This window comes from Corvus brachyrhynchos, unplaced genomic scaffold (genome assembly GCF_000691975.1).
Source record: "Corvus brachyrhynchos isolate BGI_N302 unplaced genomic scaffold, ASM69197v1 scaffold18, whole genome shotgun sequence".
NCBI lineage: Eukaryota > Metazoa > Chordata > Aves > Passeriformes > Corvidae > Corvus > Corvus brachyrhynchos.
Genome location: NW_008246064.1, coordinates 1,417,898 through 1,430,635, shown reverse-complemented (window position 1 = coordinate 1,430,635; position 12,738 = coordinate 1,417,898). Strand labels below are relative to the sequence as shown.

At 43.7% G+C, this 12,738-nt stretch overlaps 1 protein-coding gene across 2 annotated transcripts in view; it reads right to left on the bottom strand.

The window, feature by feature from the left end:
- OBSCN (obscurin, cytoskeletal calmodulin and titin-interacting RhoGEF) overlaps positions 1–12,738 on the bottom strand; it is a 152,211-nt gene that overhangs the window by 78,474 nt on the left and 60,999 nt on the right. For both annotated transcript variants that reach the window (XM_017746776.1, XM_017746775.1), the window contains exons 34-43: positions 11,708–11,974; positions 10,601–10,867; positions 9,730–9,993; positions 8,929–9,195; positions 8,309–8,572; positions 7,113–7,379; positions 5,782–6,048; positions 4,250–4,513; positions 3,133–3,399; positions 927–1,190 (exon numbers count right to left, since the gene is read on the bottom strand). In XM_017746776.1, coding sequence (XP_017602265.1) covers positions 927–1,190; positions 3,133–3,399; positions 4,250–4,513; positions 5,782–6,048; positions 7,113–7,379; positions 8,309–8,572; positions 8,929–9,195; positions 9,730–9,993; positions 10,601–10,867; positions 11,708–11,974 — 2,658 coding nt within the window. The remainder of the gene's footprint in view (positions 1–926; positions 1,191–3,132; positions 3,400–4,249; positions 4,514–5,781; positions 6,049–7,112; positions 7,380–8,308; positions 8,573–8,928; positions 9,196–9,729; positions 9,994–10,600; positions 10,868–11,707; positions 11,975–12,738) is intronic.

The following is a 12,738-nucleotide window of genomic DNA, read 5'->3' as shown; positions in this document are numbered from 1 at the left end:
TATAATTTGGAGTGTCACACTAGTTCTTGGTTCAAATTTTATACAAATACTTCTCTGTTTGAAGTAATGGCTTGAGCCAGCTCAAGAGACTTTTGCTGGAATAAATTTCTGGCAGTAATGATGGGGACTTGGGGCTCAAGGATGGACTAACCTGTACAAGCCCATTCCAATTCTATTTTTCATGGTTAAATTGAAAGTTCAAGACTGAATCAATCCTTGTTTTGTTGATAAATACAAAGATGAAAAGGTCTGGGGAGTAAAGCAAAGAAATCAATTCCCTGAATTCAGACCTACTGAATTTCCAGGTGAGAAGGAAGCTGAAACTACTTCTGACTGTCCTGTGTTAACAGTGAAAATAAATTTTCCCTCTCTTCCATGGGAAGTTTGCAGATGAATTTGGCTGAGGGCTGTGAAATATTCTCCTACTCTAATGCTGACTATTCTGCAGTACCTGAATAAAAATCAACACCTTGGTCAGAGTTACAAAGTTAAGTTACACTGAACCAAGTTTTCTTTTTATTATTTAAAATTATTTGTCAAATCCTAATGCAACTTGAAGTAAAACTGCTCTTTTAAAGAGCTGTGAATGTCCCTGCTGCTCCATCTCTCTACGTTCAAGTCAAAAGTGAGTAAAACAGAATTTAAAAAGCAAATCTGTGACATCCTTCAGCCTTTGGTGTGGTACAAAGAAATACCGCCCTGCACCAACAAGAGCAAAGAGAAGAAAAGAGGGAAAATGTTAGTAAAATCTATGGAACTACAGTCGTGGTTAGAATTTGACAGATTAGACAATAAAAAGAGGAAAGTCTGTTACAAACAGAATGATGGCAAGATTAGAGAAAGAACTCATGGTGTGTCAGTGCTGAGGCTTCCAGAGGAGGAGGGAGAAACCCCACACAAACACGTCCCATTTCTGCGTTCTTTACCGTGCACTGTCAGTGCTGCCGTTGTCTTCTCCTCTCCACACACACAGGTGTATTCCCCAGCATCCCTGACCTCCACAGCATGGACCAGCAGCTGTGCTGTGGTTCCCTCCTGCCTCATTGTGTATTTTTCACTCGGTTTGAGCACTTTGTGTTTCTTTCTCCACTCCACGGAGGCGGCCCTGGACAGCTCACACTGGAGAGTGGCTGTTCCACCTTCTGTGGCTTCTTCATCCGTCATCTCCTTCTGGAAGTGCACAGGCAAGGCTGAGGGGTTCAAAAGGAGCAGAATGTGTGACCATGGCAGCTACTCAAGTAACCAGTTCATGTGGTCTGACAACCACAGGCAAAAAGCAAACCTTTCCTAATCAGTCCCATCAGGATTAATGACCACTCGGAGAACCATAAAAGAGTGGCTTTGGAAAGCTGGAAAACACCTCACTCATAAGTCAGAGAGTGTTTTCATGGTAAAGTCCATGGCATGAAGTGAAGAACCACATCAGTCTCAATTCAGACCTGCATGACTGAGCCCCCACCTTGGATATTGCCAGCTAGAATGGAAAATAAAGCCTAACCAGAGCACCTAAATTCTATGGCAATGCAAATCATCACCAGAAAAGTTCATAAATGAACCTGTACCTGAGCCAATAATTTCACTTTTCCATGAGGGACCTTTAAAAGGTCCTTTCCAACCCAAAATACTCTATCATTTCACCTCATAGAGTGGTCTAGCAAGCTTGACCATCAAATTATACTGGAACACTGGTAACTGTCTCAAAAATACCAACAAATCTTCTCAACATGAGGATCGTAACATCTTTACAGAAGAATGTGATTTCCCATTTCTCAGCACCTACTGATGAACATAAGCATCAAAAAAATGAGTTAGCACCAAGATGAACATCTGCAATTTTTGCCACGAGCCTCCAACCTGTACCTGATACTGACCGAAACATCCAGGAATTTATTCCCATGTCCAACCACATACTGCTAAACTCATCAGAAACAGTACTGCACTTTCAAATCTGACACTCCTATGCTCTTAAAAAAAAAAAAAAAAAAAAAAAAGCTGTTTGAAAATCATCCCTTTAATTTATGCATTTTCTTTTTTTTTTTTTTTTACCATTCACTTTGAGCTCAGCCGTGGTTTCCTGCTCTCCACAAGAGCACGTGTAATCTCCGGCATCTGCCAGGACTAAATCATGGATCAGCAGCTCAGCCATCGTGCCCTGGCATCTCATGGTGAACTTGTCACTTGTGCCCAGGGCTCTGTCTCCTTTCCTCCATGCCACTGCAGCTCCAGCTTTGCTCAGCTCACAGCAGAAAGTGGCCGTGCCATTTTCTGTGCCTTCTACATTCTTCAGCTCTTTCTTAAAGCGCGGAGGGAGGGCTGAAGATCACAGGTGAAAGAGAGCACTTTAAAATTGAGGGAATACCCTGTCTTGGCTGCTCCACTGGGTTAAAAAACTTTAAGCGTTCTAGAATGGACAGAACCTGAGAGCAAAGGATGATTTGGGGGCATCCCTGACTTGTGCTTTGCAAGACACCACATTCAGCATCTCACAATGACTTGGAAATCAGTGTTGATTTATGACAACTCTGAGAGCCATAGAAGAGTGAGTTTGGACAGCTGGGAAACACCTTATTCATAAATCAGAGGGTGTTTTTGATGATATGAAACATGGCATGACATGAAGAACCACACCAGTATCAACCCCTCAGCTCTCATTGGTCTGGAAATCTGTAAGACTATGATATCAGTACTGGGAGGTGTGTTTTAAAGACATTTTAAGATATAATGACAGAAATCTGATCCTGAGATTTCAAGGGACTATGCACAGTTTTTCCTCAAAACCAGATTAAGAATGAAAATGAGCACCACATTGTTTAAAAATAAAATTTTATAACTTTTCAATTTCATCCAAGAAAAACAAGTGAAATCTCAGTGATATGACCTAAGGAAATTAATGAGTGAAAATACTCCAAAACGCAATTTCTGACTTCATCAAGCTTTTCATTATCCACTTCCAGATTCCATCAACAGGAAAGCGGGGGGACTGAAAAGACTGTGATGCTCTTATCAGTCCCAAAGGAAGGGCTTTCAGTGGAAGATCTCTATCACTTTAAAAAAAAAAAAAAAAAAAAAAAAAAAAAGCTGTTTGAAAATCATCCCTTTAATTTATGCATTTTCTTTTTTTTTTATTTTTACCATTCACTTTGAGCTCAGCCGTGGTTTCCTGCTCTCCACAAGAGCACGTGTAATCTCCGGCATCTGCCAGGACTAAATCATGGATCAGCAGCTCAGCCATCGTGCCCTGGCATCTCATGGTGAACTTGTCACTTGTGCCCAGGGCTCTGTCTCCTTTCCTCCATGCCACTGCAGCTCCAGCTTTGCTCAGCTCACAGCAGAAAGTGGCCGTGCCATTTTCTGTGCCTTCTACATTCTTCAGCTCTTTCTTAAAGCGCGGAGGGAGGGCTGAAGATCACAGGTGAAAGAGAGCACTTTAAAATTGAGGGAATACCCTGTCTTGGCTGCTCCACTGGGTTAAAAAACTTTAAGCGTTCTAGAATGGACAGAACCTGAGAGCAAAGGATGATTTGGGGGCATCCCTGACTTGTGCTTTGCAAGACACCACATTCAGCATCTCACAATGACTTGGAAATCAGTGTTGATTTATGACAACTCTGAGAGCCATAGAAGAGTGAGTTTGGACAGCTGGGAAACACCTTATTCATAAATCAGAGGGTGTTTTTGATGATATGAAACATGGCATGACATGAAGAACCACACCAGTATCAACCCCTCAGCTCTCATTGGTCTGGAAATCTGTAAGACTATGATATCAGTACTGGGAGGTGTGTTTTAAAGACATTTTAAGATATAATGACAGAAATCTGATCCTGAGATTTCAAGGGACTATGCACAGTTTTTCCTCAAAACCAGATTAAGAATGAAAATGAGCACCACATTGTTTAAAAATAAAATTTTATAACTTTTCAATTTCATCCAAGAAAAACAAGTGAAATCTCAGTGATATGACCTAAGGAAATTAATGAGTGAAAATACTCCAAAACGCAATTTCTGACTTCATCAAGCTTTTCATTATCCACTTCCAGATTCCATCAACAGGAAAGCGGGGGGACTGAAAAGACTGTGATGCTCTTATCAGTCCCAAAGGAAGGGCTTTCAGTGGAAGATATTCCCAGTGGTTGGAACAGCTGCTATAACATTTTAAAATAACAGAAGGGATCAAGAGCAGATTGTGATCCCACAGGAGGATCACAGATGACAACGCAGAAAATTCCTATTAACCCAGATATTTTACCATGCACTGTCAGGGAAGCTGTGGTTGTCTTGTCTCCACACACACAGGTGTAATCTCCTGCGTCTCCTTCCTCCAGGCTGTGGATTGTCAGCTCAGCAGTGGTGTCCTTCAGCCTCATTTTGTACTTCTCACTAGGTCTGAGCACCTCCTGCCCCCTCCTCCACTCCACCGGGGCGGGTTTGCTCAGCTCACACTGCAGAACAGCCGTCCTGTTTTCTGTGCCTTCCACATTGACAAGATCTCTTTTGAACAGAGCAGGCAGAGCTATGGGGTGTAATATAAACAGAGAGGACATCAAAACCATTAACCAGACCTCAGGGAACTCAGGACTGGGTCCTGTGGCCAGTCCTTCACCATTACAGGAAAACAAATCAATCTGGAAAACTGCCTCTAATAGAAAAGTCCTGCAGGATCCCAGTCGGGGTAATTTCCACCATGACCTGCTTTTAACATCAACTTATTCATGTTCACCACTTCACAGCCGATTCCAAGAGTCCTCTCTACCTATTTCACTCTGAAATCATCTATCTTGAACATTAATGACCTCAATTTTGATCAAAAGTCCTCAGCCAGGGTGACAGGACTGCTATCTGAGGATCCCTGCCTTTCCTAACACCATAATTTATATTTCTGGATCAGAAAAAAAAAAAAGTAATATAGCTTCAGGGGCACCTTTAACCCAAAATTTCAAAGGATATAGTGGCACTAATATCAGGTTTACAGGATATTTTTAGCAGCATTCAACAAGTTGCCTTATGATGTGCCACTAAAATAAAATGGAAGCGACTTGCATAGGGATGAAAACAATAGGTCAAAAGAGGGGAGGAACAGAAATTCCTCCAGCTGAAACAAAGATGATGAAGAAAAAGTGTGCAGAAAATCTGGGAGAATAGTTTTGCCTCCTCGATTTCCCCCTGTCCTTGGCAGCTTTTTATCCATTAGATAACTTAAATAAAAGCTGTTCTTCCATCTATGGGAGCTGTACATGAACTGCTCCTTCTGGAGGGGCAACCAGAGCTCTTCCATTCACCACGGCAGAGACAGGAACAAAATTTCCACCACTGTTCCCTAAGTCAGGACCTGCAGAATAATGCTGAGGTGTGGGGATTTATTTAAGTACCATTTCCTCAGCAGATTATCCCAGAATCCTTCAAAAGAGTAGGGCAGTCACCCATTCCTGAATGGAAAAACCTCTCACTGCCTGAGCTCAGCAGATTTAAAGAACTTTCCTTCATGTTAAGCATGAAAATCCACTGATGTCAGGGAGACACAATGAGAAACCCCCTGAGAACAATCTTGCTGCTGGAGGTCTGCTCACTCTTGCTCTCTGAGATGAGAAATTCTCACAACTTTTCTTTACTCTGAGATAAAGCCATCAGTTTCAAACTGACGGACGGTGGGACATGGGAGGAAACAGCACCAGCAAACCGAGAAAATGCTGCAGAATCAAAACACCAGAGCAAGTGGGAAGGAGAGAGAGGAAAGGGATGTCCTTGAGGTACCACTATCCCAACGGAGAACGGCTTTTTTACCATGGACTGTCAAGACAGCCGAGGTCTTCTGATCTCCACACACGCAGGTGTATTCTCCTGTATCTTCCACCTCCAGATCTCGGATCAGCAGCTCTGCAGCTGTATCTTCCTGTCTCATCCTGTACTTTTCACTTGGTTTGAGTGCCTTGTCCCCTTTTTTCCACTCCACCAGGACACCGACCTTGCTCAGCTCGCAGCGCAGAGCGGCCGTTGCGCCGTCTGTGGCTTCCCTGTTCTTCAACCCTTCCTTGAAAAATGCAGGCAAAGCTGAAGGACAGCAATATCAGCAGTGAGATGTAGCACTCCAAAGAGTTAAAATTATGTTTAAGTTTCCTTTTCCCTCTTATCTTGAACTGATTTATCAAGACAAGAACAGAGATTCTCAAGGGTCTCCACGAATCAGCATTGGGAAAGAAATGTCACAACCAGGAGAGGATTTAATGCTTGTAGTAATCCATAGGGGTATTTTACATGTACTTAGAGTCACAAATCAATACAAATAGAGGTAGAAACACCATTTTTTTTTCCCTGTGAAATTTCAATCAAAAAGTACAAACACCAATTTGAAATTTCTGGAAAGAAAATGGTTTTCTTTTATGACATTTTAAACCACAGCGGGAGGAAGTTTGCTGTGTTTCCACATACTTAAGCAAACAAAGAGACATTTAAAATTTAAAAAAAATGAAACAGTGAAGTTTCATTTTAAATGTCAGTTTGAAATGAAATTGCTCATTTCAATACATGGTGGGAAAACAAGCATTTTCACCTGAACTGACATACCCTTTCAAAGATGTCAGGTTCAGTAAAAATCAAAGTTCTCCCTGAGAATGGTTGTCCTTTAGAAGTCCTGGGCCTGATTTACAAAGAACACCAACTGAATTCCACGACAACTAGGCTGGAAGTACAAAAGTGCTTTGTTGTCTCAGGAATGGAGTATGGGCATAAGATTCCATGGAATAACCCAACCTTTTGGAATTTCGTGAAACCTTAAAATCCCTGAGACATAATCCCTTTGAAGCAACCCATTTTTGTCTTGAGCGTAACAGGGAGTCTAATAAAGGACCTTTAAAGGGAAAAGCAAAATGATGGTCCCTAATCAAAAGAGTGGCAGCAACCCTGGTTGCCTTACTCTGAGCTTGGACACCAACATCCCTCTTGTGCCACAAATTCCAGCTGCACAGGTGCCAGTGGATGCATTTCACTGGCATCGGTGAGCTGCGGATAAAGCTCTGGCAGAAGGAGGAGACGGGAGGGTAACCAGGGCTCTGTCCAAAGGAACAGAGAAATCAGGGTAGTTACTTTCAGGCTGTGCCTTGCTTTGTTTGTTTTACCATGAACTGTTAAAACTGCCGTGGTCTGCTGGTCTCCACACACACAGGAATAATTCCCAGCATCCGCCGTGCCTAGATTTTGGATTATGAGCTCAGCCACGACACCTTCCCGCTTCATTTTGTATTTGTCACTCGACTTGAGGATCTTGAAGCCCTTCTTCCACTCCACATTAGCAGCAGCCTTGTTCAGCTCACAGTGCAGGGAGGCACTTTTACCCTCGGTGGCTTCTTTGTCCGTGAGTCCCTTGGTGAAAAGGGCAGGCAGGACTGCAGAGCAAACACGGACACGGCGTCAACCCCGGGAAAGCCTGACCCGCAATCTAATCCCTCTCTTACCTCCCTGCAGCCACCAGACCTTCTTGGTCTCCTCCAGGATTTAGTTTCTCCACAATTTTTCTCCAACATCTAACCCTTCAAAAGATAATTCTGATTTTTTTTTTATTTCCTGTCGTCACACTTTAAAACTTTCTTTAAAATCAAGTCTACCTGCAAATGTAGTTGACAATCCAACTACCCTTTACTTTATACACCATAAAAATCAAAGACAGAGTTAGAGGCCATCTTTCAATATGAGACCCAGAGCATTTTGCTTCCCTTGAGAAAAGCAGCAGTTCTACAGAAAGACCTGATTCATGGAACTGTCTGAATTTTTATAAATAAGAGTCCCTTAGAGCAGAGCAGTTGCAAACATGCTGTCAGTTTTCTGCAGAAATAAAATATTTGCTTGGGAAGTATTAAGCCAAAATTGGTAAAAAAGAGCTGGGAATAGCAGGAGCATAAAAAGCCTATTTTGTGTTAAGATCGTCCTTGTGTAGCATCATTCATTGATGAAAACTTGTTCCTCTTAGGAGCAACAAGTGTCACAGTCTAAGTCACAAAAAGTAAATATTATTCCCACTTTTATTATTCCCAGTTCCTATGGGAAAACTTCTAAACAAGCAGCTATTCTGGGCTAGGGAGGTTGTGTTGAGTCAGGAACATAGTCTCCACTTGTTTGACTAAAGCACCTTGGAAGCACATCAAGAGGGCATCAGTTGAAAGGAGAAAAAGAGAGAAGGAAGAAAGGATAGGAAAATTAATCAACAGAAAGGAGGACAGGAAGTACACAGAGGTCAGAGGAAGCAGAAGTAAAAGAGGATGAGATCCTGGAATTACACAGGTTGACTTGGGACACGTGCTGAGAATTTCTTTTTTACCATTTACTGTCAGAGCAGCCGTAGTCTGTCGTTCTCCACACACACAGCTGTAATCCCCAGCATCTGCCAAATCCAAATCCTGGATCGTCAGCTCCACAACGGGACCTTCCTGCTCTATTTTGTACTTTTCACTTGGCTTGAGCACCATGTTCCCTTTTTTCCACTCAACTGGGGCTGATTTGCTCAGTTTGCAGTGCAAAGTGACTGCTTCCCCCTCTGTAGCTTCCTTGTCCGTCAATTCATCTTGGAAGAGGATAGGCAAGGCTGAAGGATGCAATACCAACAGAGAAGGAATCAGCAGCAGAATGAAATGAACTGGACTGTGCTGTAGTGTTTACATTCAATCAAAAATGCTCTATTTCTAGGTGGGCACTATTGAAAAAGGGGGTAAAACCTCCTTGAGGAGAGAGAAATAAATTAAACAATAATACAACATATAGGTGCTGTCTCAAGGCAAAAAAACCACAGGGGAATATTCTCAAAAAAGGTGACTCCGGCACCACAGAGCCAAGAACATGAAACCCCTAAGAAATAACACCGACCAAGCTTTGGCTGACCAGGAAATGCTGCCAAATGTGCTAGATTTGGGGTTTAAAGAGAAACATGGGTAGGAGGGTTACCATTCACTCTCAAAGCAGCTGTGGTCTCCTGCTCTCCACACTCGCAGGTGTAGCTCCCAGCATCCGCCAGGTCTAGGTCTTGGATAACCAGCTCAACAAAACGCCCTTCCCGTCTCATTTTGTATTTCCCATTTGGCACCAGCACCTTCCCGTCCTTCCTCCACTGGACGGAGCCGCCCGGCCGGCTCAGCTCGCACTGCAGCGTCGCCGTCCCGCTCTCCGTGGCCTCCTCATTCCTCAGCTCTTGCTTGAAACGCACCGGCAGGGCTGAGAGATGCAGAATGAGAAGGGATTGCCACCCTAGACCCTGCTCAGAGGCTGAATCGTGATTTATCGTGTGTCTACCTAAGCCTTACTCCAACACCCTTATCCTTAAACACGTCCTGTCTTTCCTCGTGGATGGTAAAAGAAATTTTCTATTAAATCGTTCTGTGGGAGTCAACAAAAACATGCCTCAAGAGAGACAAACTCATTCTCATCATTAAACATCATGAACCCTCTGAAACAGAAAATCCCAAGGAATCTTATGTTTCCATGCTAATTTAGGGAAACACGTGCAGGACAGCATCCTTCACTCGAGGGAAGGCAAGAAGACAACACAACACACACACACACATCCATGGGGTATAATAAAAGCTGATTGAGGGTGGAGATTGGGGACAGGAGTGACACAAAAAAGATGGAAGAAACTAGTGAAAGCAGGACATGAAGGAGGTTGTTGTGAGGGAATGTACAGACAGGAGGGGGGAAGAGGTGGACAAAAACATTCCAGAGTTTCACAGGTTATTTCTGCCTTTTTACCATTCACTGACAAGGCTGCTGTGGTTTTTTGGTTCCCCACTAGACATGAATAGTCTCCAGCATCCTTTGGCTCCAGGTCGTGGATCAGCAGCTCAGCCACGGTGCCCTCCTGCCTCATCTTGTACTTGTTACTCGCCCGCAGAACAGTTTGCCCCTTCCTCCACTCCACGGGGGCCTCTGTGCCCAGCTGGCACCGCAGGGTGGCTGTCCCACCTTCCACAGCTTCCACGGCCTTCAGCTCTTCTTTGAAGAGCACGGACACAGCTGAGGAGTGAAGCATTCTCAGTTTACTTCAGGCGCATCATCACCACCTGGTGACCTCACACGGGATTTAAGCCAAAACAAATTCAGATTCTCTTGGCCCACACAGCAAAGAAGCTCTGACCTACCTGCACCTCCAGGACCCTGCTGATATTTACAGTAGCAACAGGAGTTTTGGGTCAAATAAAAAGAGAACAATTATTTCCCAATAATTAGAACACCAAAATATAATTACCCTTCTGCTGCCCAAATGCTGTTGGTCACAGATGTGAAAAAAATTGCTGAGAGTGTAGAGAGAAGAACTGAATATTCTTTAATAAAAGGTGTAGCTGAGGCCCTTCTTACCTCTTGGCTTAGAGCTTGGCCAGTCACCTCTAACCAAAATATAAGAAATTTCATAGGGAAGAAAAGATATTTCGTTATCAGGTACCTTTGATTGATATGCATTAGCATGAAGTTGTCATCCCAGAAAACAAAGAACATAACGGACCCAGCCAGAGCTGCCGTGTGTTTGTGCTGATCCCTGTTTTCCTGAACACTCTCTGCAAGTAGTAGCAAGACCATGGCAAGAACAACAACAAATGGTCACAAGCAGTTGTCTCATTCCTACCATGGATTTTGACTTGGGCTGTGGTCTGCTGGTCTCCAGTGTCACAGGTGTATCTTCCCGCATCTTCTGGCTCTGCATTATGAATCACCAGCTCTGCCACTGTCCCCTTCTGCTTCATTTCATATTTGGCACTTGCCTGGAGCGTGGCTTCTCCCTTCTTCCACACCACAGTGGCATCAGCTTTTGTGAGTTCACAGCGCAAGGAGACGGATTTCCCTTCTTCCACATCCGTGTTCTCCAGGGCTTGTTTAAAAAGCACAGGCACAGCTGGAACACAAACCAGGGGTTAGGACAAGCCCTCTTGGCCTCCTCTACAACAAATGCCCCCATGAGAGCTGTCACCTCTTAAATCCAGGCCTTTTCCAAGTGAGCAGAGCAGCCCTAGACCCTCCCCTCGGCTCTGTGGCATCAAGGAGATTCTGCTTGGGAGCAGGAATAAATCCCTCCCCCTGATGTTACCATCTCACTGTGGATCCCTAGGAATATGGGGGAAGTTTCTTATATTTAATTAGGACCCTTTCAGAGTCCTCTGGGCATCATCACCTAATGAATTCCCTGCTCCTGTAGGGCTCTGAAATAACATTCATATCCTATATTTCTCCCACTTTCCGCTCCAGCACGTACTACTTTTGCTATGCTACTAAAGGGACTGTATTCGGGGAGTGCAAATGGCATCTAAGAGCCTTTGAAAATGATGTTTTGGGGACGTTGGGGGTCTAAATGTTAACCACTTGTCCACCTGCAGTTTTCCGGGGACTGGACTTATGTTTTCACATCCTTGTGCTCCAGTACTATTGGTCTCCAGCTCTAAAACTCCAGTTTTAATCACAGCCATGTAAAGCTGCTGATAGGGCAGGAACTACAGCACACAGAAAATTAATCCTCTGCACTTCACTTAATTTTTTTTTCCCCCAGTGGCCCCAGACACAGCATATGAGATCACATGAATGAAATATATGCAGGTGCCTACAAGGGTGCAAGATAACCCTTAAATTTTTCATATTAAAGATGCCACTGCCACAAAAAAAATGAAGGTTACCTGATTATTTTTTTAATAGCTCTATTAAGCACTTGATTAAGTTTGCCAATGTCTCAAATTGTACCCACCATTCACTTTGACCTGAGCAGTGGTTTTCAGTTCCCCAGCGCTGCAGGTGTAGTCCCCAGCATCGACAGATTTCACATCTCGGATTATGAGCTCTACCACAGTCCCATGCTGCTTAAATTCGTACTTCTCACTGGCATGGAGAACAGTGTCCCCCTTCATCCACTTCACTGGGGCACCAGGTTTGCTGAGCTCACAGATCAGCCTGACTTGTTTTCCTTCTTTGGCTTCTTCGTTTTGGAGCTCTTGCTTGAAGAGAACCGGTGTTTCTGAAAGAAGGAATAACACAAATGTTGAAGGAAGCACATGAGGTTGGAAATCTTTTTTTTCCCTTTTAGTATCAGACTTGGTTTTTGAGACAGAAAACCACAGGAATGGAGAAGCACTAGCAAAGAGTAAACAGATTCTGACATCTCACATCTGGCTGCCAGCACTTCACAGCAGCAAAAAAAATTTGAGGCCAGATGCTTATTTTCCTTTTAACCACCACCTGCACCGTTGAAGATGCTGCTGCTCTTACTACTTTCATTATTAACATCAGTGGCAGGTGCTGCACTGCCACTAATGACACAAACTGTGCTGTGGATGGGTGCTCAGAACTGGACCAGTGGCACAAAAAACATAAAACTCCACTGAGCTCAACTCACACACAACACAGAGGACACAGAGGAATGGCAAAGCATTTTCTGTCGTGATCAGCAGTATTGATTTCTCATCATAAAAAACCCTTCAATGCATTTTTTATCCACCATGAACACAGACTTAAAAGCAGCACAGAACAAACACAGAGAGGGAAGTACAGCTGAAGGTGACAGGGTCCCTGTGGAGCTTCCCCTGAAGGCTCTGTCACAGCCTGGGATTCAAGGCTTTAAGGTGAACTAGTGCAGGGAAGGCACTTTTGGGGGAAAAATAAACTCAGATGAAATGTTCAGATAAGGAAAACATAAATTCTTCTTGAATTCTGCTGTCTTGTAAATATGCAAGTCAGCTTCTGATCCGTGATGCACTTAACCCGTGGCTGTAGGAAAACTAC